The 24,628-nt window shown below is 43.5% G+C and overlaps 1 protein-coding gene across 3 annotated transcripts in view; it reads left to right on the top strand.

The window, feature by feature from the left end:
* The window catches only part of LOC123751518 (pneumococcal serine-rich repeat protein), a 318,504-nt gene that overhangs the window by 286,929 nt on the left and 6,947 nt on the right, over positions 1-24,628 (top strand). For all 3 annotated transcript variants that reach the window (XM_069310003.1, XM_069310001.1, XM_069310002.1), the window contains 2 exons: positions 7,803-8,018; positions 24,399-24,595. In XM_069310003.1, coding sequence (XP_069166104.1) covers positions 7,932-8,018; positions 24,399-24,595 — 284 coding nt within the window. In that variant the 5' untranslated portion in view covers positions 7,803-7,931. The remainder of the gene's footprint in view (positions 1-7,802; positions 8,019-24,398; positions 24,596-24,628) is intronic.

Here is a 24,628-nt window from a genome sequence, read left to right as displayed (position 1 = left end):
TCTCTCTCTCTCTCTCTCTCTCTCTCTCTCTCTCTCTCTCTCTCTCTCTCTCTCTCTCTCTCTCTCTCTCTCTCTCTCTCTCTCTCTCTCTCTCTCTCTCTCTCTCTGTCTCTCTCTCTCTCTCTCTCTCTCTCTCTCTCTCTCTCTCTCTCTCTCTCTCTCTTTCTCTCTCTCTCTCTCTCTCTCTCTCTCTCTCTCTCTCTCTCTCTCTCTCTCTCTCTCTCTCTCTCTCTCTCTCTCTCTCTCTCTCTCTCTCTCTGTCTCTCTCTCTCTCTCTCTCTCTCTCTCTCTCTCTCTCTCTCTCTCTCTCTCTCTCTCTTTCTCTCTCTCTCTCTCTCTCTCTCTCTCTCTCTCTCTCTCTCTCTCTCTCTGTCTCTCTCTCTCTCTCTCTCTCTCTCTCTCTCTCTCTCTCTCTCTCTCTCTCTCTCTGTCTCTCTCTCTCTCTCTCTCTCTCTCACTATTCCTTTCTCCCTTCTGGCTCCCTATCAAAGGAAAATGTTTAGAAAGAAAAACTGGGAATAAAAGGGAGAACAAATCAGAAACATAGAGGTTGAAAATGGAGAGAAGAGATTAAAAAGTTGGAAGTTGAAGGTAAATGAAAAAGGGATGGAAAAGAGACCGAATGAAAGGCATGGATGTAAATAGAGAGAGAGACGGGTAGACAGGCAGACAGACAGACAGAGAATGAGACAGAGATATGTCTACATCACAAGTCATTCCCAACCCTGTATGTCTCGGTATTCCTTAAAGAGACTCGAACTTAGGTCTGTTGGATTGCTGGTCAAATAACAGGAAAACATATGGTAACTAACACAGTAGTGATAAACAGGATAGGCAGAACATAGCACGAAAAATAACACTAACAACAAGAACAACAACAAGCCCATAACTAACCGGATCACGTTGTAATCCGGATTAATTATAGACTCCCCCCCCCCCTCCTCCCCTCCCGTTAGGGTTAATATATATATACCATCCTGTTGTTTACTGGCCTACCCCCCCTCACTATTGGGGGGGGGGGTAGCTGTTATTGGTGGAGTTGTTGTTGTTGGTGGTTGTGGTGGTAGTTGTGGAGGAGACTCTGGGAGGTGTGAGAAGTATGAAGGGATGAATACAATCCTCACAATCCTCACAATCATCCCACAATCATCCCATGGTTAAATTGCGTTTGTATAGGAGGTGGTATATTATAGTGTATTTGGGATGTATTGGTGCAGCCTGCACATGTAAAGCTGCCGCCCAGTTGGGTGGGTGTGGAGCACATGACTGTAAAGCTGCCGCCCAGTTGGGTGGGTGTGGAGCACATGACTGTAAAGCTGCCGTCCAGTTGGATGGGTGTGGAGCACATGACTGTAAAGCTGCCGCCCAGTTGGGTGGGTGTGGAGCACATGACTGTAAAGCTGCCGCCCAGTTGGGTGGGTGTGGAGCACATGACTGTAAAGCTGCCGCCCAGTTGGGTGGGTGTGGAGCACATGACTGTAAAGCTGCCGCCCAGTTGGGTGGGTGTGGAGCACATGACTGTAAAGCTGCCGTCCAGTTGGATGGGTGTGGAGCACATGACTGTAAAGCTGCCGCCCAGTTGGGTGGGTGTGGAGCAAGACTAGTAACTGTGTGACTCACCATAGATGTAAAGTGCCTGGTATAGTGACTGTTGTGAACTTCTTGTTGATCACTTGTGATATAAAAAGATTATTGATATGTATATGTATTTATGTTAATGATTGTATATATTTGTACATGTGTATGTGTATATATATATATATATATATATATATATATATATATATATATATATATATATATATATATACATATATATATATATATGTATATATATATATATATATATATATATATATATATATATATATATATATATATATATATATATATATATATATATATATATATACACCCACGGGGTTCCCAGCGGAGTAACCATGGAAGAGTGTGTTGAACTGTCTCCTGATATCATCTACATGCAGTTTTAACTGAAACTAACTATGCAGAGCTTGTGACGTGTCAATGTGTGCATTTGCAGCATCAATCACTACTGTTGTAGGGATTCCCACAGGTGAAAACGTGATTGTAGGGGGTTCCCACCGGTGAAAACGTGATTGTAGGGGGTTCCCACCGGTGAAAACGTGATTGTAGGGGGTTCCCACAGGTGAAAACGTGATTGTAGGGGGTTCCCACCGGTGAAAACGTGATTGTAGGGGGTTCCCACAGGTGAGAATGTGATTGGAGTAGAGGGGGAATGAGACATAAAGGGATGTGAATCACTGCTCTGGACCACTACATTACTCCACACCTGCCACACATATGTTCCTCGTATGGCATTCTTACCTCTAGATTATTAACATCATTTCTAGCACCTTTTCGACGCCCCGAAGGAAACCAGAGAGTAAGGAATGACCGAGCGAACGAGAGCCTAGCGAGCCAAATAGACGCAATTTACTCTTCTGGCGTTGGAGATTTGCGGTAGTTAGTGCTGGTTGATGTACTGGAATGGTGGGCCCATTGGTCTAATGGGTGGTTAGGGAGGGTGATATGGCCGTGAGGTATCGTCTGGGAGGGGTTGATAAGTGACTCCTGTTGCCTGTAGCGTCTCCGAGGCTTCTTGGGGTCTTGAGTAAGATGAAGGAGCGTGTATCTGGTTATTGACAGCTTACTGTCTACCAGTTGCTCACCCTGTCGGTCACCCTGTCGGTCACCCGTCGGTCACCCGTCGGTCACCCGTCGGTCACTCGTCTATATATCGCCAGTGTCGTGTTGAACTCCATTAGGTAATCAGGGAAGGTCTGAAATCACGAATTTAGAAGTCATCAATCATTTGTCACATTTGTTATAATGGAAACGTGTGTCTCTCTCTGTCTCTCTCTCTCTCTCTCTCTCTCTCCCTCCCTCCCTCCAGCACATCTCAGGGCTTGTGCTCAACCTTTCACTCCTTCCCTCTCTTCTGACACTTCCCCTTCCTTTGATAGGAGTGTGCCTATCTTTCCCCCCTTCCCCCCATCACCCCTTCCATCTCCCTGGTTATACCCTCTTCCTCGTCCGCCGGATTGCACTGAGTTTAATTCAAGGCTTAGAAAGTTATCTTCCGTCCAGTGAAGCTGTTCCAGTGTCTGTCGCCAGTGGAAGGAAAAGAGGCAGTGATGGAAGGAGAAGAGGCAGTGATGGAAGGAAAAGAGGCAGTGATGGAAGGAAAAGAGGCAGTGATGGAAGGAAAAGAGGCAGTGATGGAAGGAAAAGAGGCAGTGATGGAAGGAAAAGAGGCAGTGATGGAAGGAAAAGAGGCAGTGATGGAAGGAAAAGAGGCAGTGATGGAAGGAGAAGAGGCAGTGATGGAAGGAAAAGAGGCAGTGATGGAAGGAAAAGAGGCAGTGATGGAAGGAAAAGAGGCAGTGATGGAAGGAGAAGAGGCAGTGATAGAAGATAGGACACAGGAAGTAGTGGTGTAAGAGGACCAATTAAGAAACAAAAAACATTTAATGCCTACTATAACCCGTCTCGGAGTTACTGGTATTCTGTACGTCCTCAAAATAATAATCCGAAGAATTTTTGATATTGTGTCATTACGTCGACGTCTTGAAGACGTTGAGGACTGTGAGAGGAAGGGCAGGGAATCTGGTGGTGAGGAATTGGGCGCTGTTGGAGCATCGAATCTTATAAAACGCCGAAAACCTTTTGCAACATTTGTATCAGAAATCGATGGCAGGAATTAATGCGTTCAGTTGTCGACTGCAAATCAGTTAGTGATAGAAATATTACTGAATTTTTATTTATAATAAAAATACTGGTCTAAGTAATATTAATATATGTCCAGGATTATATAAATTAGATAAGATTTATAATGGGTACGATTTGTGATATAAAATGATGGTAAGATAAATTTGTATTCTTATCTATTTCTGTTTCTATTCCTGTTCAATCATGTCACTTCCATTATTCGATATTAGGGTTATGAATTTTAATCTACTCATGTATAGAAGGGGGGGGGGGGGGTTTCCCTGATCTATATCTTATCTGTTTGTCTGTTTTCCTTCATGTGTTGAAACATGATGATGTATATATGTACACACACACACACACACACACACACACACACACACACACACACACACACACACACACACACACACACACACACACACACACAACTAAGTGAACTTGGTGAGTACACACACACACACACACACACACGCACACACACACACACACACATGTTCATGTTTACACACATGAACAGAATTTTGTGATTTTTATATTATCATACAGTGCGGAGAACAGATTTGTTTATTTAATTGATTATCCATCATGTTAGGGGGGAAAAATTGTAATGAACTTGGAACAAGTTGACCCACGGCAAAATAAACCCAATTCCAATGTGTTGTTTCATCTGCCTTTGTGACTAAAGTGATTCTGTCTCTCTCTCTCCTTCTTTCTCCTCTTTCTCTCCTTCTTTCTCCTCTTTCTCTCCTTGTTCCTCTCTCATTATGTCTCTCTTTCTATATTTTTTTTTAATCTTTCGTTCGCTATGTACTGCTTTAATTTAAGTTTGGTTTATCTTATCTTATTTTCTCTCATTCTTATCTCTCAGCTTACTCTTTGACACTGTGTCTCACTCAGGTTAATTTCTCTCACTATGTTTCGTAGAAAGTTCAGGGCTCCTCCCTCCTTGGGGCCGATGTTTCTCTCTCTCTCTCTCTCTCTCTCTCTCTCTCTCTCTCTCTCTCTCTCTCTCTCTCTCTCTCTCTCTCTCTCTCTCTCTCTCTCTCTCTCCCTCCCTCTCCCCCCCCCTCCCTACCTACTGGTTACCTGTCACCCTTAATCTCTCCCCTACTCTGTTCCGCCTCTTCCCCCCTTTTAGTCTTGAAAGACTTCATTTATAGCTTTTCTCCATTTCCCGCCACGTGTCGACATCTTTACTACCCTTATTCCCATTCATCTCTCTTCTTTTCTCTCATGATTTGTTCCTCCCGCTCCTTTTCCCTCTATTTCACCCACTTTCCTCTCTGCCTCTCCTCCTTCCTTCATTCCCTGTCTTCTGGAGCGTATTTAAGCCTTTTTTGCGACTCTCAGGAGTCTAACTCTCTCTCTCTCTCTCTCTCTCTCTCTCTCTCTCTCTCTCTCTCTCTCTCTCTCTCTCTCTCTCTCTCTCTCTCTCTCTCTCTCTCTCTCTCTCTCTCTCTCTGAAGAGAGAGACCATCCAACCCAAGAAATATGTTTAAAACATCTCACATATATATATATATATATATATATATATATATATATATATATATATATATATATATATATATATATATATATATATATATATATATATATATATATATCGACCGTCCTCCTTCCAAGCTTGAAGAAACAAGAGGAAAATGAACACCACAAAGACATAAATATAAAACATAGCATGAGTTTATAACATGGCTGACCATTAGTTCTTTCGAGTAGGGGTCTTGTGTTGTGTGAAGGGGGGGGGGGGTGGTGAAAAAAGAGGGTGGAGAAGGGTGGGGGGTGAAGGGTATATTAGGGGGGGGGGGTTACCAGGAAGGTCTTATATAGGGGGATATATACAATGAGACATATATCCCGGTAACTCTTATGTCGCTGAGCTTTTCGCAGTACAAGAATGTAACAACTCTTGTATATATCTCAAAAAAAAAAAAAGTAATGTGTGAGTGTATACGTTCTCAAAATTATGAGTTATCTTGCTTTGTTGTTATTTTTTGTTGCTTTACTGAGAGTTGCCGCGACGGGGGTGGGGGGTCATGGGGGGGGATATAGCCATCTATATAGGCTGAAATATATGGGAAGAATCTTGCAAGCACTATGCCAAAAAGGCAGCAGGCTTATCTTGTGTTTGTTTCGGGGTTTAGCGTCCCCGCGGCCCGGTCATCGCCCAGGCCTCCTCGGTCTATCTTAGTCAAGCACACAAAATATCAAAATCCCCCTTCCCCCCCCCCCCCACGCGGTCTGCTATCGTGCCATCGTGTCAGCAAGACGAAAAAACTCGTCGGCTATCATAAGTCAATCGATAGTCTTCATCTCTTCATCCTCTTTACTCAAAAATGCTATCCTATTCAGCTATCAAAAATGATAGCTGAATAGGATAGCGAGGTAGAGAAGTGTGGGAGGGAGAGAGGGAGAGAGAACTAAAGGAGGGGGGGGAGGGAAGGAACTATCAGGAGAAAGCGCCAAGCCATTACGACTATATAGCACTTGGAAGGGGTTAGGATAAGGATTTGGGATGGAACGGGGGGAAGGAATGGTGCCCAACCACTTGTGGACGGTCGGGGATTGAACGCCGACCTGCATGAAGCGAGACCGTCGCTCTACCGTCCAGCCCAAGTGGTTGGACCGGGATAGGGGGAGGGAAGAGAGACAGTTGTGGTATTAGCTACTGAATAAGAAAAAATTATGGAACAAATAAATATAATAAATAAATCCTAACCCTTATACTGCTCGTTCAAGCCAAAACCATGACTAAAGCTACAACGAACGAATAATTAAGGACCCCACCATACGAATAATAAAGAATCGTGAGGGGGTTTCGTTATTCATCGTTCTGTTTCCCCCTAGAACAAGTGTAGGACGCATGTCGACACAGTTTTGGAGGGTTCACCACTATCAAAAATGGATTTTAATGGTTAGGGCGGACAATGTCGACAAGATTGGTGGAGACACTACTATGTTAGGAGGGAGGGAGAGAGAGAGAGAGACAGACAGACAGATAGACAGACAGACAGACATAAGAGAGTGAAAGAGAGAGAGAGAGATTTGAGACAGAATTAACAAGGATAGAGAGAAACCAATAGAGAGAGAGAGAGATATAGAGATAAGAGACAGAATTTAAAGGAGAGAGAGAGAGAGATGAGAGATGAGACTTTCCTTTTGAAAAAAGAAAAGAGTGCTGGGCGACGGTCATCAGAGAAAGGTAGATGGAAAAGAAGCATGAGCAGCAAGAGGCAAAGAAAATATGGTCTGGGTGGAGAATGAGAAGGCAAAAGAGAGCGGCTCAAACTGACCAGTGAGAGAGAGAGAGAGAGAGGGTCAGTGAGAGAGGGCAGCTAACATACAGGTAAGATCAGCTAAGCATCCCTAGATCAGCTGAGCATCATTGTATCAGCTGAACATCACTAGATTAGCTGAGTTTGATGAGATCAGCTAATCATGGAGAGATCAGCTGAGCATCACATGATCAGCTGATCACGAGATCAGCAGAGATCGAAAACACATATACTGAACATATATGAAACATAAGATAAACTCTTTACCTCTAAATATGTTAGCTTGGGGTGTGCACTGAAAAGATTCCAGTCTCCGTTTTCTATGAATAAAGAAGATGAGATGAGGATGTTCCATGAACCGTTAAGTCGTGTCTATAACTAACGTTCTGTTTAACTGTGTTTCGTACAGACAACATTAGAAATAGCTTCAAATTTACACAAATATATTATTTTTCCGTACATAAATATTTCCGAGTAAATAATGTATTTAGGAAACTTAAAATACATATCAAAATTACACAAAAAACTAATTAAAAATTAAATGGAATGTTTGGTTCCTTTGAGCAAAGAAAACGAGGATCGAAGGAAGGGAAACTCCTCCAATGCGGCGTAGTTCCTGAAGGTCGACACACCTCTTGGTCAGCAGTGAAAGCATGACCCTTGCGGCACTTTCGCAACATTTGCCGCGTAAATGAATGCTTTTTTTACCATTCTCTGGCCCCCTTACCCCCCTCCAACCCCAACCCCTCCCTGTCAACCCCATACGCTCATTTAACACCTTCTCTTTTGCAGATTCCAGTGGGTGACCTGTGACCTCCCCTTGACCTCTGATTTGACCTCGCCTTGCCTACCCACTTGACAACACGCATCTTCCGGTTGGATTTACCCACGGGCGTGTGGATTTGGCCCCGGGTCAGGAGGATGGCAGGGTCGACTTCTGCGGTGGTGGTGGTGGGAGCGGCTCTCACCTTGCTGGTGTGCCCAACCGTCGCCGACCCCAGCAGGAGGGTGAGTATACGAGGTCACAAAGGTCAGCATTCCTGAAGAGGAAGCTGAGTCAGGATTAACGGTCTTACCTACGAGGTTTGATGAAGGCAAAATGGATGGATAATTGGATTCTTATTGAATATTTTAAGGATATTGGAGGTTGGGTCGATTGTTCGATGTCTGAGAGAGAGAGAGAGAGAGAGAGAGAGAGAGAGAGAGAGAGAGAGAGAGAGAGAGAGAGAGAGAGAGAGAGAGAGAGAGAGAGAGAGAGAGAATCAATATAACAATATTATTAGTGAATCATATATATGTGTAAAAGACTGTGTATTCCAACAATATGTACATATTAGTGATTATTTCCTGTATCACATGACAGACAGACTGATTTTGTTGAATAATTGCATGTAAAAAAAACACAATATGTATAATAATCAATAATACACAAATTTCAAAATACTAAACAAATGCAAGAAAGTGATGAAAACAAGAATACATGCTAGAATTCAAAATCGGTATTCATATGTTATGCATCTTGGCTTCACCCTGTGTGACGAGTCATACATACTCTACACATTTATATACATAAACACACATACATATTTGCGTCTTTGCATACATGGAATCGTGCATATAAAGTATACATACGGTGTCAAACACCGCACCTGAAACTCTCTCGCTCAAGAAACATTAACAAATTCACACACACGAAACGAGGAACAAAAAATAGTAAAACAAATGCTTTCACATAACTTGTAGAGACAGCTAAGACACCTTGGTTTACATAGGACTTGATGAGAGAGGAGAGCTTTGGTTTACATAGGACTTGATGAGAGAGGAGCGCTTTGGTTTACATAGGACTTGATGAGAGAGGACAGCTTTGGTTTACATAGGACTTGATGAGAGAGGAGCGCTTTGGTTTACATAGGACTTGATGAGAGAGGAGCGCTTTGGTTTACATAGGACTTGATGAGAGAGGAGCGCTTTGGTTTACATAGGACTTGATGAGAGAGGAGCGCTTTGGTTTACATAGGACTTGATGAGAGAGGAGCGCTTTGGTTTACATAGGACTTGATGAGAGAGGACAGCTTTGGTTTACATAGGACTTGATGAGAGAGGACAGCTTTGGTTTACATAGGACTTGATGAGAGAGGAGCGCTTTGGTTTACATAGGACTTGATGAGAGAGGACAGCTTTGGTTTACATAGGACTTGATGAGAGAGGACAGCTTTGGTTTACATAGGACTTGATGAGAGAGGAGCGCTTTGGTTTACATAGGACTTGATGAGAGAGGACAGCTTTGGTTTACATAGGACTTGATGAGAGAGGAGCGCTTTGGTTTACATAGGACTTGATGAGAGAGGACAGCTTTGGTTTACATAGGACTTGATGAGAGAGGAGCGCTTTGGTTTAGATAGGACTTGATGAGAGAGGAGCGCTTTGGTTTAGATAGGACTTGATGAGAGAGGACAGCTTTGGTTTACATAGGACTTGATGAGAGAGGACAGCTTTGGTTTACATAGGACTTGATGAGAGAGGACAGCTTTGGTTTACATAGGACTTGATGAGAGAGGACAGCTTTGGTTTACATAGGACTTGATGAGAGAGGACAGCTTTGGTTTACATAGGACTTGATGAGAGAGGAGCGCTTTGGTTTAGATAGGACTTGATGAGAGAGGAGCGCTTTGGTTTACATAGGACTTGATGAGAGAGGAGCGCTTTGGTTTACATAGGACTTGATGAGAGAGGAGCGCTTTGGTTTACATAGGACTTGATGAGAGAGGAGCGCTTTGGTTTACATAGGACTTGATGAGAGAGGAGCGCTTTGGTTTACATAGGACTTGATGAGAGAGGAGCGCTTTGGTTTAGATAGGACTTGATGAGAGAGGAGCGCTTTGGTTTAGATAGGACTTGATGAGAGAGGAGCGCTTTGGTTTAGATAGGACTTGATGAGAGAGGAGCGCTTTGGTTTAGATAGGACTTGATGAGAGAGGACAGCTTTGGTTTAGATAGGACTTGATGAGAGAGGACAGCTTTGGTTTAGATAGGACTTGATGAGAGAGGAGAGCTTTGGTTTAGAGAGGACAGCTTTGGTTTAGATAGGACTTGATGAGAGAGGACAGCTTTGGTTTAGATAGGACTTGATGAGAGAGGACAGCTTTGGTTTACATAGGACTTGATGAGAGAGGAGAGCTTTGGTTTTGATAGGACTTGATGAGAGAGGAGAGCTTTGGTTTAGATAGGACTTGATGAGAGAGGAGAGCTTTGGTTTACATAGGACTTGATGAGAGAGGACAGCTTTGGTTTAGATAGGACTTGATGAGAGAGGAGAGCTTTGGTTTAGATAGGACTTGATGAGAGAGGAGAGCTTTGGTTTAGATAGGACTTGATGAGAGAGGACAGCTTTGGTTTAGATAGGACTTGATGAGAGAGGAGCGCTTTGGTTTAGATAGGACTTGATGAGAGAGGAGAGCTTTGGTTTAGATAGGACTTGATGAGAGAGGACAGCTTTGGTTTAGATAGGACTTGATGAGAGGACAGCTTTGGTTTAGATAGGACTTGATGAGAGAGGAGAGCTTTGGTTTAGATAGGACTTGATGAGAGAGGACAGCTTTGGTTTAGATAGGACTTGATGAGAGAGGAGAGCTTTGGTTTAGATAGGACTTGATGAGAGAGGACAGCTTTGGTTTAGATAGGACTTGATGAGAGAGGAGAGCTTTGGTTTAGATAGGACTTGATGAGAGAGGAGAGCTTTGGTTTAGATAGGACTTGATGAGAGAGGATAGCTTTGGTTTGATTGGACTTGATAGCTTTGGTTTGATTGGACTTGTTGCGCCAGAAATGGCTTGGATCTAACAAGACATGAGAGAGACATAGGACTCTGCTTAGACAGGACTTGATTTGACAGTATGGCTTGGGTCAGACAGGACCTATAGGGATAGAACAGAACTTGGGCTAGACAGAGTTTGATATAACATGAAAACTTCAAAAAGCTACCAAGAAATGTCTAATAGATGGTTATTAGAGTTCAACCCCAACATCTGCAAGGCAATGAGTATAGAAGCAGGAGGAAGGACGCTAGAGAAACCGTACTTACCGAAAGGAAATAATAGTTAGAATAGGAGAGAAAAGCAAGTAAAATAGAAAAGGACATAGGCACAATTCCAACAGCACCATCTATTTATTTTGAGGGGATATGACCATGCCTTTCCCAGCTTCGAGAGGGAAGAGGGGAAAGGAACAGGAGATGTTTTATATGGGATGGAAAAGATGAAGGAGATCTGCTTTATGGGAAGTGGAGGAGGGGCCCTATTTTATTGGGAAGGGGAAAGGGGGAGCAGGATTAGTTGTAGTGTTTTATGGAATGGGGGAATGGACCAGAATGGTCCTTTGTATGTGAGGGGAAGAAAGAGGATGTCCTTTTTTTGTGGAGGAAGGGGGATTAAGAGGAAGACTTCTATGTAGGAAGGATGTGGGGAGGCTTAAATGGGTCTTTTTTGGGGATGTGGAAAAGGAGGATGTTCTTTTTTGTGGGATGGGATAGAGGCCGATGCCCTTCTTATGGGAGGGGGACCTTTTATGTAAGTGGGTGTGTAGCAGAGAGAGGAGATAGAAGAGAATTTAATTGTGGAAGGTGGAAAAGGAAGAGGTCCATTTTTCTGGGGGGGGGAGGGGGGAGAAATGGAAGGGAAATGGTAGAGAGAAGCTGCACCAGCTGCCATATCAGTTCCGGAGAGATGGTTGCCCGGTGAAATAGGATCAAAGCCAAGTTTTCAGTCGAGCGAATTCAGTTTTGAAGCAGCCTAGCTGGATCCTCGCGTTGGTGTGGCTACTCCCGCCAAACACACACCAAAACTACGACGTTGGTACAACGTTCCAACAAGTTTTAACACCTCCTAACCAGTTATAACAACCAATATAGCAAGTTGTAACAACGTTCTAATACGTCATAAACACGTTAAGCCAAGATGTAACAACTTTATTATAAGTTGTAACAAGCGGAAAATAGAAAGAGTTTCGGTTTGTGTTTCCAGGGCTGGTGTGGGTATACCCACATAGCTGTGCCCCACGAGGGTTGAGTTACATCTCCTGAGTCCCGCCTCTCATTTAATTAACCGTTGAACAAGTCCAGCAAGTTCATCATTATTTTACATGAACGTTACAACAACATCTTGAAGGGATGTAACTGGCTCTTTAAACATCATGTAAACGATGGATTGTATTGCCTCACTAATTTTGTAACTAGCTCAGCAAGATTGTAACTTGCTTAGCTGAAGGAATTGTGGGGTTCAGTCCCTGAGCCCATTATGTGCCTCTGTAACCCTTTCCACTACCCCCCACAAGATGGGTATGGGGTGCATAATAAATGAACTAAACTAACTAATTGCCTCACCGCCTTCATAGTTAGTATAGGGTCTCTCCGTACATTGGTTGCTGGTTTAAGTTCGATGTATGTTTATAGAGAATAGGGGGGTAGAAATAGTCTAAGCTACCCTATCCCTTTGAGATGTAGTTCTTTCTTGTCTCAATAAACATACTTGAACTTGAACTGAACGTTTAGAGAGACATCTCAAAGGGATAGAGTAGCTTTAGGCTATCTCTATCCTCCAAATTACTGCTGGTCAGTCCTTTCTAGCTCTCTAGGGAAGGGGTCAGTTTCCACAGCAAGTCAGCAACTTCGGGAGGACCTTGAGAGGGCTGTAACAATCATGTATATAGTTTCTCCCTGTACCATCCATTATTATACTTCCCTGGTTGTTTGCTTGTCTCCAGCCCCGCTATTATCCTGCAAACAATACCTTGTGTGAGGGGCTGTTATTGTCTCGTATCGAACCTGTTTATCACCCTTACGAGCACAGTTTGGCAATCACGTCTCTGTGGAAGGGGGTGGTGGGACCTTTTTCTGAAGGGTTCGCCTAGTCTATAATTGGGTCGGCTGTAGACAGCCAAATTGCTATCAGTTTTTGATATAATGATTACCGAAGGCGTATTATTCGTCTGCGCCATTAGCCAGGATGCGACAGGGATATACGACCAACGACTTCTCGTGACCTCAATTGGGTCGTTATTGTCGCTGCGAAGCTGTTTACGGGGTACTATCTTGAGGTTATCTTGAGATAATTTCGGGGCTTTTTAGTGTCCCCGCGGCCCGGTCCTCGACCAGGCCTCCACCCCCAGGAAGCAGCCCGTGACAGCTGACTAACACCCAGGTACCTATTTTACTGCTAGGTAACAGGGGCATAGGGTGAAAGAAACTCTGCCCATTGTTTCTCGCCGGCGCCCGGGATCGAACCCAGGACCACAGGATCACAAGTCCAGTGTGCTGTCCGCTCGGCCGACCGACTCCCTGAAATTAAAATTATCTGGTTGTTAAATCGTACATCGTTAATATCTGATCGTACTAAAATTGTCTGGTGTTATTGCTACTATTTGGATCTAAAGCGTGTACCGACTTGAAGACTATAATGTCATTGTAACGTTACATCTCGCATTCACATTATACATGGAAACTTAAGTTGTATCTCTTACGTTCGGCTAGGATAGGTTAACTTAGGTTATAACTAACTATATAGTTATCACTATAACTGGGTTGGGTTTGTGTATAGAGTTGTGCTAACATTGAGGAGGAGTACATACTCCTCTTCAAAGTTCTTAGATCCTACTTTTAAGATCTAAGATATTTTTATTTTAAGATTCTAAGATTTTTTTTAGAGCTAAGACCTACTAAGATTAGGTCTTAAATCCTACGATCGACACTAGCGATCGTAGGATTACGATCGTAACGATAGCCACCACTTGGACTGGTCATTGGAGCGACAGTGTCGCTTCAAGCTGGCCGGTGTTCAATCCCCGACCGTTCAAGTGGTTGGGCACCATTCCTTCCCCCCCTCGTCCCGACTCTAATTCTTATTCTCATATCCCCTCCACGTAATATATATGCTTAGTGCTTTCTGATAATTATCTTACCTTTACACAGTAGCAGCCTGGTACAGTCCTGGGTCATTGTTCTTGGTCGCTGGCGAGGCTTTGTTCTGTTCCAATGGAGGTTGATTCTGTGTTGCAATGGAGGGTTGAGGCTGTGTTGCAATGGAGGGTTGAGGCTGTGTTGCAATGGAGGTTGATTCTGTGTTGCGATGGAGGGTTGAGGCTGTGTTGCAAAGGGAAGAGGTGGGATCTGAGATGTGAATACTGCTCTCCACTGAATCTCTTCATCTGTGTATACTCACCTAGTGTCCTTTGGGGAGAGCTGAGCTTCGGCTCTTTGGTTCTGCCTCTCAACTTTCAATCAGCTGGCGTACAGGGTTGAGTGGAAAGGTGTTCGGCTTTGTTTCGAGGTCTCTGGCTCCTGATTACTGCTCCTGGCGACAATGTGGCCTCCACTTGTAACTTGGTCCAACAGGCTGTTTGTTGCTTGGAGCGGCCCGCAGGCCCACAAATCCACTAGTGTACCTTTGCTTCATTTTCAAGCTTTTTGCATTTGTTTATCATTCGTGCTGAATAAGACTTGTTTCTTCCGTTTCCCAGACTTGACTGAGGGAAGGTCATTATCAAGAGAAAGCACTAAGCCATTACGACTATATGGCACTTGGAAGGGTGATGGAAAGGTATGGTGTTCAACCACTTAGACAGTCAGGGATTGAACACCGACCTGCAAGAAGCGATACCGTCTCTCTCCCGTCCTGTCAAAGTGATTCTGACTGAATTAGAATAGAGTTCCTGAATGAATTAGAATAACAGAATATTCTAATTTTGAATTAGACTAATAGTGTAGACTTGTTTCCCACTCCCTATTTGGGCATCACCTATTCTTATTAGAATGACAACTTGGACCTTGTCTCAGCATAGGTTGTGTCTTAACCTTGGCTAATATGTCATTCTCGTACTGCCTCTCTGCTTCTCCTCTGACTCTAGTGTACTCATTATGGATCCTCCACGCAAGCCTCTCTTTTCACCTCTGTACTACTGTTATACAAGGTCTATAATAACATAAGGAACTGCAGGAGACCTGTCCTACCATACGAGGCAGGTCCAGAGAGCCTGCGCCTGTATTGAGCTTGCTGGCATTGTCTCTTCTCTCGTGGAATAATATTTGCTCTCTAATCTAGCTCTTTTGGGGGGCCGGAATGTGTTTCATTGCGATATCTGTGCATTTCTAGGTTATATGTTTTGCCATTGTCTGGCCTTGTGTGTGTGTGTCTGTCTCTCTCTGTCTGTCTGTCTGTCTGTCTGTCTGTCTCTCTCTCTCTCTCTCTCTCTCTCTCTCTCTCTCTCTCTCTCTCTCTCTCTCTCTCTCTCTCTCTCTCTCTCTCTCTCTCTCTCTCTCTCTCTCTCTCTCTCTCTCTCTCTCACTCCCTCCTTCATCACCCTCACTCCTCTTACTTCCCCAACAAATCGTCTCCTATTTTTGTGTTTCTTAGGGTGTTCCTGGGAGTGGGAGACCCTCCATGGAAGCTATTATGGCTCAAGCACAAAGTCAATTTGACTGTGTTTACTTTAACTCTGTCCCGAGACTTTGGCAGCGAGGACGGCTGGGAGAATAACCTCAAAAGTTCAAAAGCTCATCACGGAACACAGATATCTCTCTCTGTCTCTGTCTCTGTCTGTCTCTGTCTCTGTCTCTCTCTGTCTCTGTCTCTGTCTCTGTCTGTCTCTGTCTCTCTCTCTGTCTCTGTCTGTCTCTCTCTCTGTCTGTCTCTCTCTCTGTCTGTCTCTGTCTCTGTCTCTGTCTCTCTCTCTGTCTCTGTCTCTGTCTGTCTCTGTCTCTCTCTCTGTCTCTGTCTCTCTCTCTGTCTCTCTCTCTCTGTCTGTCTCTGTCTCTGTCTCTCTCTCTGTCTCTCTCTCTGTCTCTCTCTCTGTCTCTGTCTCTCTCTGTCTCTGTCTCTGTCTCTGTCTGTCTCTGTCTCTGTCTCTCTCTCTGTCTCTCTCTCTGTCTCTGTCTCTCTCTGTCTCTGTCTCTGTCTCTGTCTGTCTCTGTCTCTGTCTCTCTCTCTGTCTCTGTCTCTGTCTCTCTCTGTCTCTTCTCTCTCTCTCTCTGTCTCTCTGTCTCTGTCTCTGTCTGTCTCTGTCTCTCTCTATCTCTCTCTCTCTCTCTCTCTCTCTCTCTCTCTCTCCCCTTTCAAGAGTCAAGTTTGTTGTGTTCACATTCTTTCTCTCTGTCAGCTGTTGTATTTTCTTCGATCTTGCAGCCTCTTATGTGATGTGTGCGTAAGGGTTAAAATATTGTCTATTTTCAGTTATTACTTCTTCAAACTCATTACCCTTGGGATCTTACATATTGTAATCATGTCCCGTTCCTTCAGTGTGGTGAAATCCAGTTTTCTCCTTCTTTTTGTGTACTTCAAGGCAGGATTGAGCCTTGTTCCATATCATCGGATCTTTCTCGTATTAATTTGAGCAATTTCACGTGAGAGTTTGATGCAGGTGCTGCATGCGTGAGCATGAGTCTCACGTCCGCTGTAAATAAATACTGGAAAAGTCCTTTGTGTATGTTCCTGAATGTTTACAAACGTTGGGTGTTATCTTGAGATAATTTCGAGGCTTTTAGTGTCCCCGCGGCCCGGTCCTCGACCAGGCCTCCACCCCCAGGAAGCAGCCCGTGACAGCTAACTAACATCCAGGTACCTATTTTACTGCTAGGTAACAGGGGCATAGGGTGAAAGAAACTTTGCCCATTGTTTCTCGCCGGCGCCCGGGATCGAACCCTGGACCACAGGATCACAAGTCCAGCGTGCTGTCCGCTCGGCCGACGTTATTCTGCAGAAGTACGAATCTGGCATTAATTTATGGGTTATGCTTAATTCCAAGTTTGTACATAAAATCTGTTTTTAAAGCTATCTGTTCCCTATCTGGCTCGATGATGTTTACCGGTAAAATATTCTCAGAACGTCCTCTTTTTACTCTCTGGCAGTTCTCCACATTTCAAGCAGGGATACATAATGAAATTCCTTACACTCCTTCAATGCATATCACCAATTAAAAATGTATTTCCACAAAAATTAAAGTTAACGTTTAAATATTTGAAGTATGTTGAAGTTAATGATTAAATATTTGAAGTATTTTGAAATGGTATATTTCAATCCTTATCCTCTTCTCCCCTTGGTACTTGCTGTGGTGTTTTGTGATCTGTCTTATGTCTGATATTTACACACAATTGAGAAGATGGGAGAGGAAAATTATTATTAAATTTTTTTTTATTTATTACATAATTCTATTATTTGTGCCCTTTATATACTTACTAATTCCTTGTATACCTACAGAGTAAATTAGACGTTTGTATTTTCATTAATTAGGGACTCACCCACCTGATGAGTCCTGAGATGAGTTTGATGAGACACATCAAGTGTCCAGGTATAAGACACTTGATGAGTCCTATACAATTACACACTTGATATCCGCCTAATGAGTCCTATATATATATATATATATATATATATATATATATATATATATATATATATATATATATATATATTACACACCTGACGAGGCTTGTAAAAAGCCACGCCAGTCGCGAGCGTTTGTTCATTGTTGCTCTTTGTTCACCTAACTTTTACTCACCTACTCATCTCTTACTCACTGACCCATCCCTTTAGTCCACCTACACCTTCCTTACCCACCCTCCATCACCCACCCCCAATCCCGCTCAACCCTTAGGGGCATTTGCTGTAAAAATGTTCTAAATTTGCATGAGGATAACGATGTTAGGCTGTTCCGTGCAAATGTTTTTACATAAAACATTTACATGTTTTTCAGCTGTCATTGATGATGTGTAAAAAATTCCCCCCCCCCCCTCCCCCCCAAACAATAACAGGTGAGCCCTTGAGTCTCTCTGTGATGTTTGTGGTTTGTTTATCTTTTTTAATACCACCTGTTTTGGTTGATTGTGGTTTATACCTGTGTGGTGATTGTGGTGATTGTTTGGTCATCTTTGATTCGTTAGATTGTTGTTGTTTTGGGTATAAGGAGCTTTTTGGACGTGAGAGAGGGTGTTCGGGGTGAGTGTAAAACGCTTACACATACACTAACTCTTACGTGTGTGTGTGAACACATATACTTACACAAACTCACATATACACTCCTTCGCCACCTCTACCCCACAACATCGGGTATATCAATGTATCCACCTCAACCCCAATGGTTTTCCACCATCTACACCCACATAGGCTCTGCGCTTTGGAGAGGACACTCCGGCCTAACCAACCAGAGCACCGCCCCATAGTCTCCCAAGACTGCAGGATGCCTACTATTACTAGTACTCCCACACACACACACTCCCACTATCCACACCCACATACTCCCACCAACACCCATTCTCTGTCCCTCTGTCGTAGTTTTAATATATACCTGGCCAGAGGGGGGACTAGTTTTGTTTCAGTAGTGTTCCTCATATTGTTTGCTTGGTGGGGGGCGACCCTGCCTGCGATCTGGCTATATTTAATTAAATTTCCTAGCTTTATTTTTATTGTTTTTGTTCATATATCTGTCTGTCTCTGTCTCTCTCTCTCTGTCTCTCTGTATCTTTTTCAACACTGGCAAGAATATTGCCAGTCTCCACACTTTCATGTTATCTCTCTCTCTCTCTCTCTCTCTCTCTCTCTCTCTCTCTCTCTCTCTCTCTCTCTCTCTCTCTCTCTCTCTCTCTCTCTCTCTCTCTCTCTCTCTCTCTCTCTCTCTCTCTCTCTCTTCTTTTATCAGTATCTCTCAATTGAATGAGTTCCCCTCCTCGACCGTATAGTTTATGACTCCTCTAAGAATGCTCTTTATCACCACTGTTATCTTTCTACAGGTCTTTACTTATTTTCTTTTTATCTCAGTTCTTTTATTTACTGCTCGACTTTTTTTCTGAATTTTTTTTCCAAGTTTTTATTTCAAGTTTTGTAATATGATAATTATAATTCTTCTTCTTTTCGTGTCTGATTTATTATGATTTTCTTCTTCCATCTTCTGATATGTATTCTACTTTCTTATTCTTGTATTTTTTTTTTACCTTTCTATCATGTTGATCTAATCTTTCTCTCAGCTTTCTCTTAGCTTTCTCTTAACTTTCTCTTAGCTTTCTCCTAGCTTTCTCTTAGCTTTCTCCTTGCTTTCTCCTAGCTTTCTTTCTCTGGTTAGTAATTAGTTTCTTCTCTTTAATGTCTTTGGAATTTATCGCCCATTTCAGTCTTTTGTTATGTTTCTTGTTCTTTGCCTCCTTGTTTTATTCCTCTTTCCTCCACTCCATCTTCTTCCTCTTCCATTTCCTCTTCATTATTGCATTCTCATATTTATCTGGGCATGTTAGCATTTTTATTGTCTTCAGCAGCTGTAGTCTTGATCCCTGCAGGATATAATTGTCTTCAGCTGCTGGTCTGGTCATGTTTCCCCACAGCGAATTGGGCTGACGAGACCTCTCCTTTCTTCACTATTTTCAGAGCAGCGATAAAAAGTACTAAAACTTTGGCCTCGCTTCACGGGGTGTGAAGCACGGCAGTGTTAAAACTTCGTATTGTACTTTGCCGAGAGTTGAGCATAAAGTTTGTATTTTTTTCCTCAGCTCCTGTAGTAAGCTCGAATTAGAATATTTTCTCTATGATTATCTTTTGTTTTAAGCTTGTCTATGTTTCCTTGTCATGTTCTTCATTGTTGCCACTATCATTGTATTTACCAACGTCGTCATCATCACTATATACCATCATCATCACAATCAACATCATACTGTAGGTATATTGGGTTTAATGCATCTATAACACATTAAACTACAGTATTAAAAAAAAAATATGTAGCCTAAAGAAATTCTCTGTAAAAAAAATATAAAAAAAATAATATATTTTTTGAGATATATACAAGAGTTGTTACATTCCTTTACAGCCACTAGTGCGAGTGTCTTACCACTGCACCACGGGGACTGGTGAACAAGCCTTGCAATAAGGAGCAATTGCAACCCTTCACCTGAGTTGCAGACCTTCCAGTAAGAGTTGAGGTGGAGTTGGTCAACTGGAAGAACAAGTCGAAACGGGAAACTTAGCATCGAAAAATGCTGGAGGGGAAAAAGGTCAAGTTAGGTCACTGGAGACAGGTGATCTGAGGTCACCAGATGACCCTTCTCTAGGGTCACCAAAGAGAGTTCAACTAAAGTCACAAGAGAAAGGTCAACTTTATTCAATTTAAAACAGTTTGTGAGCTACAAAGCATTACAAGGTTATTTATATCGATAGTAATCTTGGATTGTGAAGTTCTTAGCAAGCAAGCTGTTTAATTAATGTGCAGTTTACAGTTTGAAAGATATACAGGCTTCGTAGTGGATACGTAAAAGCTTGAAGAATCATAGCCCAGAGTTAAAGATTTTATCCATAAATAAAGTCGTGATTAACACGTTCTCGAATGGAATTAGTGAAGAATGCTAGAGGATATCAATCCTAGATAGCTAGGATTGCATTGGGCTTAAAGCCTATCAACCTTTGAGGGTTATTAAGGCCTATCAACCTCTGAGGGTTATTAAGGCCTATCAACCTCTTAATGTTATTAAGGCCTATCAACCTCTGAAGGCTATTAAGGCAACCACAATAGCTTACTGACCAACCAACAAGTATACTTTAGCCTTCAATATAGTCCAGGACTATAATACAATCAGTATACATATATACGCAGAGTAGCGGGGTATATATACCTTTCTGTGTACACATACACACATCTCCATAGCGATGTGAAGGATATCTTGGAGAAAGTTGTCAAGAAATTAGCTGCAAAATGAACCAGAGGAAGAATTGGTGTAAATCCCGGCTGATAAATTACCAGCACACGCTTACTAAAATAGAGAAATAAGATGCTTATGAGCCCAGGGGCTGCTGGAGGCAGGAACCGGTTGGACCAAGTTATCACAAGACATGATCTGTCAATAGGCCAGGCTTGAGAGTGTAGAAAAACTCCCAGAACCACTCCAGGTACACTCCAGGTACACTCCAGGTGTACTCCAGGTATACTCCAGGTGTAGCGAGAGAAAAATGTGGCGTGAGATTTACTGAGGAAATATGACCTAGCTACCTCCACATTCCCCTGAGGAAATATATCAGTATCCCTTTCTCTTCCCACTGAGGAAATAAGTCACCACGTTGCTGTTCTCACTTCCACTGAGGAAATAAGTCACCACGTTGCTGTTCTCACTTCCACTGAGGAAATAAGTCACCACGTTGCTGTTCTCACTTCCACTGAGGAAATAAGTCACCACGTTGCTGTTCTCACTTCCACTGAGGAAATAAGTCACCACGTTGCTGTTCTCACTTCCACTGAGGAAATAAGTCACCACGTTGCTGTTCTCACTTCCACTGAGGAAATAAGTCACCACGTTGCTGTTCTCACTTCCACTGAGGAAATAAGTCACCACGTTGCTGTTCTCACTTCCACTGAGGAAATAAGTCACCACGTTGCTGTTCTCACTTCCACTGAGGAAATAAGTCACCACGTTGCTGTTCTCACTTCCACTGAGGAAATAAGTCACCACGTTGCTGTTCTCACTTCCACTGAGGAAATAAGTCACCACGTTGCTGTTCTCACTTCCACTGAGGAAATAAGTCACCACGTTGCTGTTCTCACTTCCACTGAGGAAATAAACGGGTTACCACACACCCCATCCCCGCTCCTGAGGAAATATTGCTGGAAGAATCTCCCCTCACCCCCCCCCCCCAATACCTCACTAAGTGAGGCAAGTGAGAGACATCAGTGCTACTCTGACTTCCTCCTCCTACTCGTGGTGGGAAGATGTTGACTCTTCGTGCCCAGGAAAAAAAATTTGTAGTCAATTTATTTTCCCTTTTTCTCTGTTTCCTTTTATTCCAAGCCGGCTTGTGGCTGCACCTTATCTCTCGGGGCCGCGGAGAAGATATTGTCTCACGTGCGCTGCTTAACTGTTAAAATATTCTGCAAGTTTGCCTTTAATGTATACACTAAAGCAGGCTTCCCATTTTCTGTTGACTCGTCTCTTACAATAATTTTGCTGAGCCTCGTTCGATAGGAATTGTTTCATTTAATTACTTGCATTTGAAGGTTTGAGAGTGATAGGAAGCCTCTTAGATATATACAGAGGTTTCCTGAAATAAGTTATTTAGCTCCTAAGTGTCTAATTACTGGTAGGTGAACAGGAGCATTAGTTAAGGCATAGGTCAATGCCTCCCCTTTCCCAGGTTGCAAGCAACAACAGTTACCTTGTTCCTGGGGTACCTATTAAGTGCGTTAAGTACAGAGGTTCTGGGTGTAAGTCCCTTTCATAATCACCCCCCCCCCCCCCAAGGAAACTATTTACTGCTGGGTGAACAGAGGCTTCAGGTGTGCTACACGTGGGGTGAAATGTCACACTGAAATCCCGCAGGATTTACAAACATAAAAACAAAAGGGCAGAAAAAACAAAGAAATTTTCTCTCCGTTCACTACATTGTATATTTGCCTGTCACTGACACGTTCTCTCTGTCTGTCTGTCTCTGTCTGTCTCTCTCTCTCTCTCTCTCTCTCTCTCTCTCTCTCTCTCTCTCTCTCTCTCTCTCTCTCTCTCTCTCTCTCTCTCTCTCTCTCTCTCTCTCTCTCTCTCTCTCTCTCTCTCTCTCTCTCTCTCTCTCTCTCTCTCTCTCTCTCTCTCTCTCTCTCTCTCTCTCTCTCTCTCTCTCTCTCTCTCTCTCTCTCTCTCTCTCTCTCTCTCTCTCTCTCTCTCTCTCTCTCTCTCTCTCTCTCTCTCTCTCTCTCTCTCTCTCTCTCTCTCTCTCTCTCTCTCTCTCTCTCTCTCTCTCTCTCTCTCTCTCTCTCTCTCTCTCTCTCTCTCTCTCTCTCTCTCTCTCTCTCTCTCTCTCTCTCTCTCTCTCTCTCTCTCTCTCTCTCTCTCTCTCTCTCTCTCTCTCTCTCTCTCTCTCTCTCTCTCTCTCTCTCTCTCTCTCTCTCTCTCTCTCTCTCTCTCTCTCTCTCTCTCTCTCTCTCTCTCTCTCTCTCTCTCTCTCTCTCTCTCTCTCTCTCACATGAGGTGGTAACTGCCCCCTGCCACCCAGGGCTCCGGACTCGGTGTCCTCGTCTTCAGTTGGGAAAAATAAAAATTTCTGTGGAATTTCATCACGAAAAACGAAGATCGGTTTATTGAACGTCGTTGTCTCTTATGTTTCCTGACTGGCTCTCTCCTGTTTCTTAGGTTCCCTGTCTCTGGCTGTCTGTTGTCTCATGTTTCCTGACTGTTGTCTAATATGTTCCCTGTCTCTGGCTGTCTGTTGTCTCATGTTTCCTGACTGTTGTCTAATATGTTCCCTGTCTCTGGCTGTCTGTTGTCTCATGTTTCCTGACTGTTGTCTAATATGTTCCCTGTATCTGGCTGTCTGTTGTCTCATGTTTCCTGACTGTTGTCTAATATGTTCCCTGTCTCTGGCTGTCTGTTGTCTCATGTTTCCTGACTGTTGTCTAATATGTTCCCTGTCTCTGGCTCTCTGCTGTCTCCTATGTTCCAAGTCTCTGGGTCTCCACCGGGCTTCCTTGTCTCAGTTCACGTCCTAATGCCTTCAGGTTATTTTGACATAAATTGAGTCGAGATTCCTCTTGACATTCCGGGTCTGTGAGAAGCTTTTGTGCTTTTAATGTGATTATTTTAAGGAGTAATTTTAAGAAGAGTGTGTGTATTCGTCTAGTTGTGCTTGCGGGGGTTGAGGTCCGGCTCTTTGGTCATGCCTCTCAACCGTCAATCAACTGGTGTACAGGTTCCTGAGCTAATTGGGCTCTATTATATCTGCACTTGAAACTGTGTATAGAGTCTACCTCCACCATATCATTTCCTAAAGCATTTCTTTTGTCTATTACTCTGACACTACAAAAACTGTGTGTGTGTGTGTGTGTGTGTGTGTGTGTGTGTGTGTGTGTGTGTGTGTGTGTGTGTGTGTTTACTAGTTTACTAGTTGTGTTTTTACGGGGGTTGAGCTTTGCTCTTTCGGCCCGCCTCTCAACTGTCAATCAACTGTTTACTAACTACTTTTTTTTTTTTTTTTTCCACACCACACACACACACACACCCCAGGAAGCAGCCCGTGACAGCTGACTAACTCCCAGGTACCTATTTACTGCTAGGTAACAGGGGCATTCAGGGTGAGAGAAACTTTGCCCATTTGTTTCTGCCTCGTGCGGGAATCGAACCCGCGCCACAGAATTACTAATCCTGCGCGCTATCCACCAGGCTACGAGGCCCCTACGAGACCCCCCCTGTGTGTGTGTGTGTGTGTGTGTGTGTGTGTGCGTGTGATTCAAGGATCTTTAGAGGAATTTATTGTAAATAGATTTTGTTATTTGCAGTTCAACTCTATTTTATAACCTTTATATTTAGTGTTGCTGTTCTTCCCAGCACGCCCGCACCTAAACCATGCCCTGCCATGCCCCACCCACACCTCACCCACGCCCTTCTCTCAACAGCTCAACCCGATGCGACCAAAAGCCTTCGACTTCGCAGCCGAGGCGGAGAGCGTTGTCGGGGAACTGAACGACAACTTCAGCTGTGACTCCCGACCATACGGTTACTACGCCGACCAGAGCCACAAGTGCCAGGTCTTCCACATCTGCATGCCCGTTACCACCGCCACGGGCAGGACCCTGGACACCTTCCAGTTCAGGTGAGGTATATAGGCCGGACCTATGTATATGGG

Source organism: Procambarus clarkii, chromosome 66 (assembly GCF_040958095.1).
Source record: "Procambarus clarkii isolate CNS0578487 chromosome 66, FALCON_Pclarkii_2.0, whole genome shotgun sequence".
NCBI classification, from domain to species: Eukaryota; Metazoa; Arthropoda; class Malacostraca; order Decapoda; family Cambaridae; genus Procambarus; species Procambarus clarkii.
The sequence above is the reverse complement of the archived record's forward strand: the minus strand, read 5'-3'. Positions and strand labels throughout refer to the sequence as shown.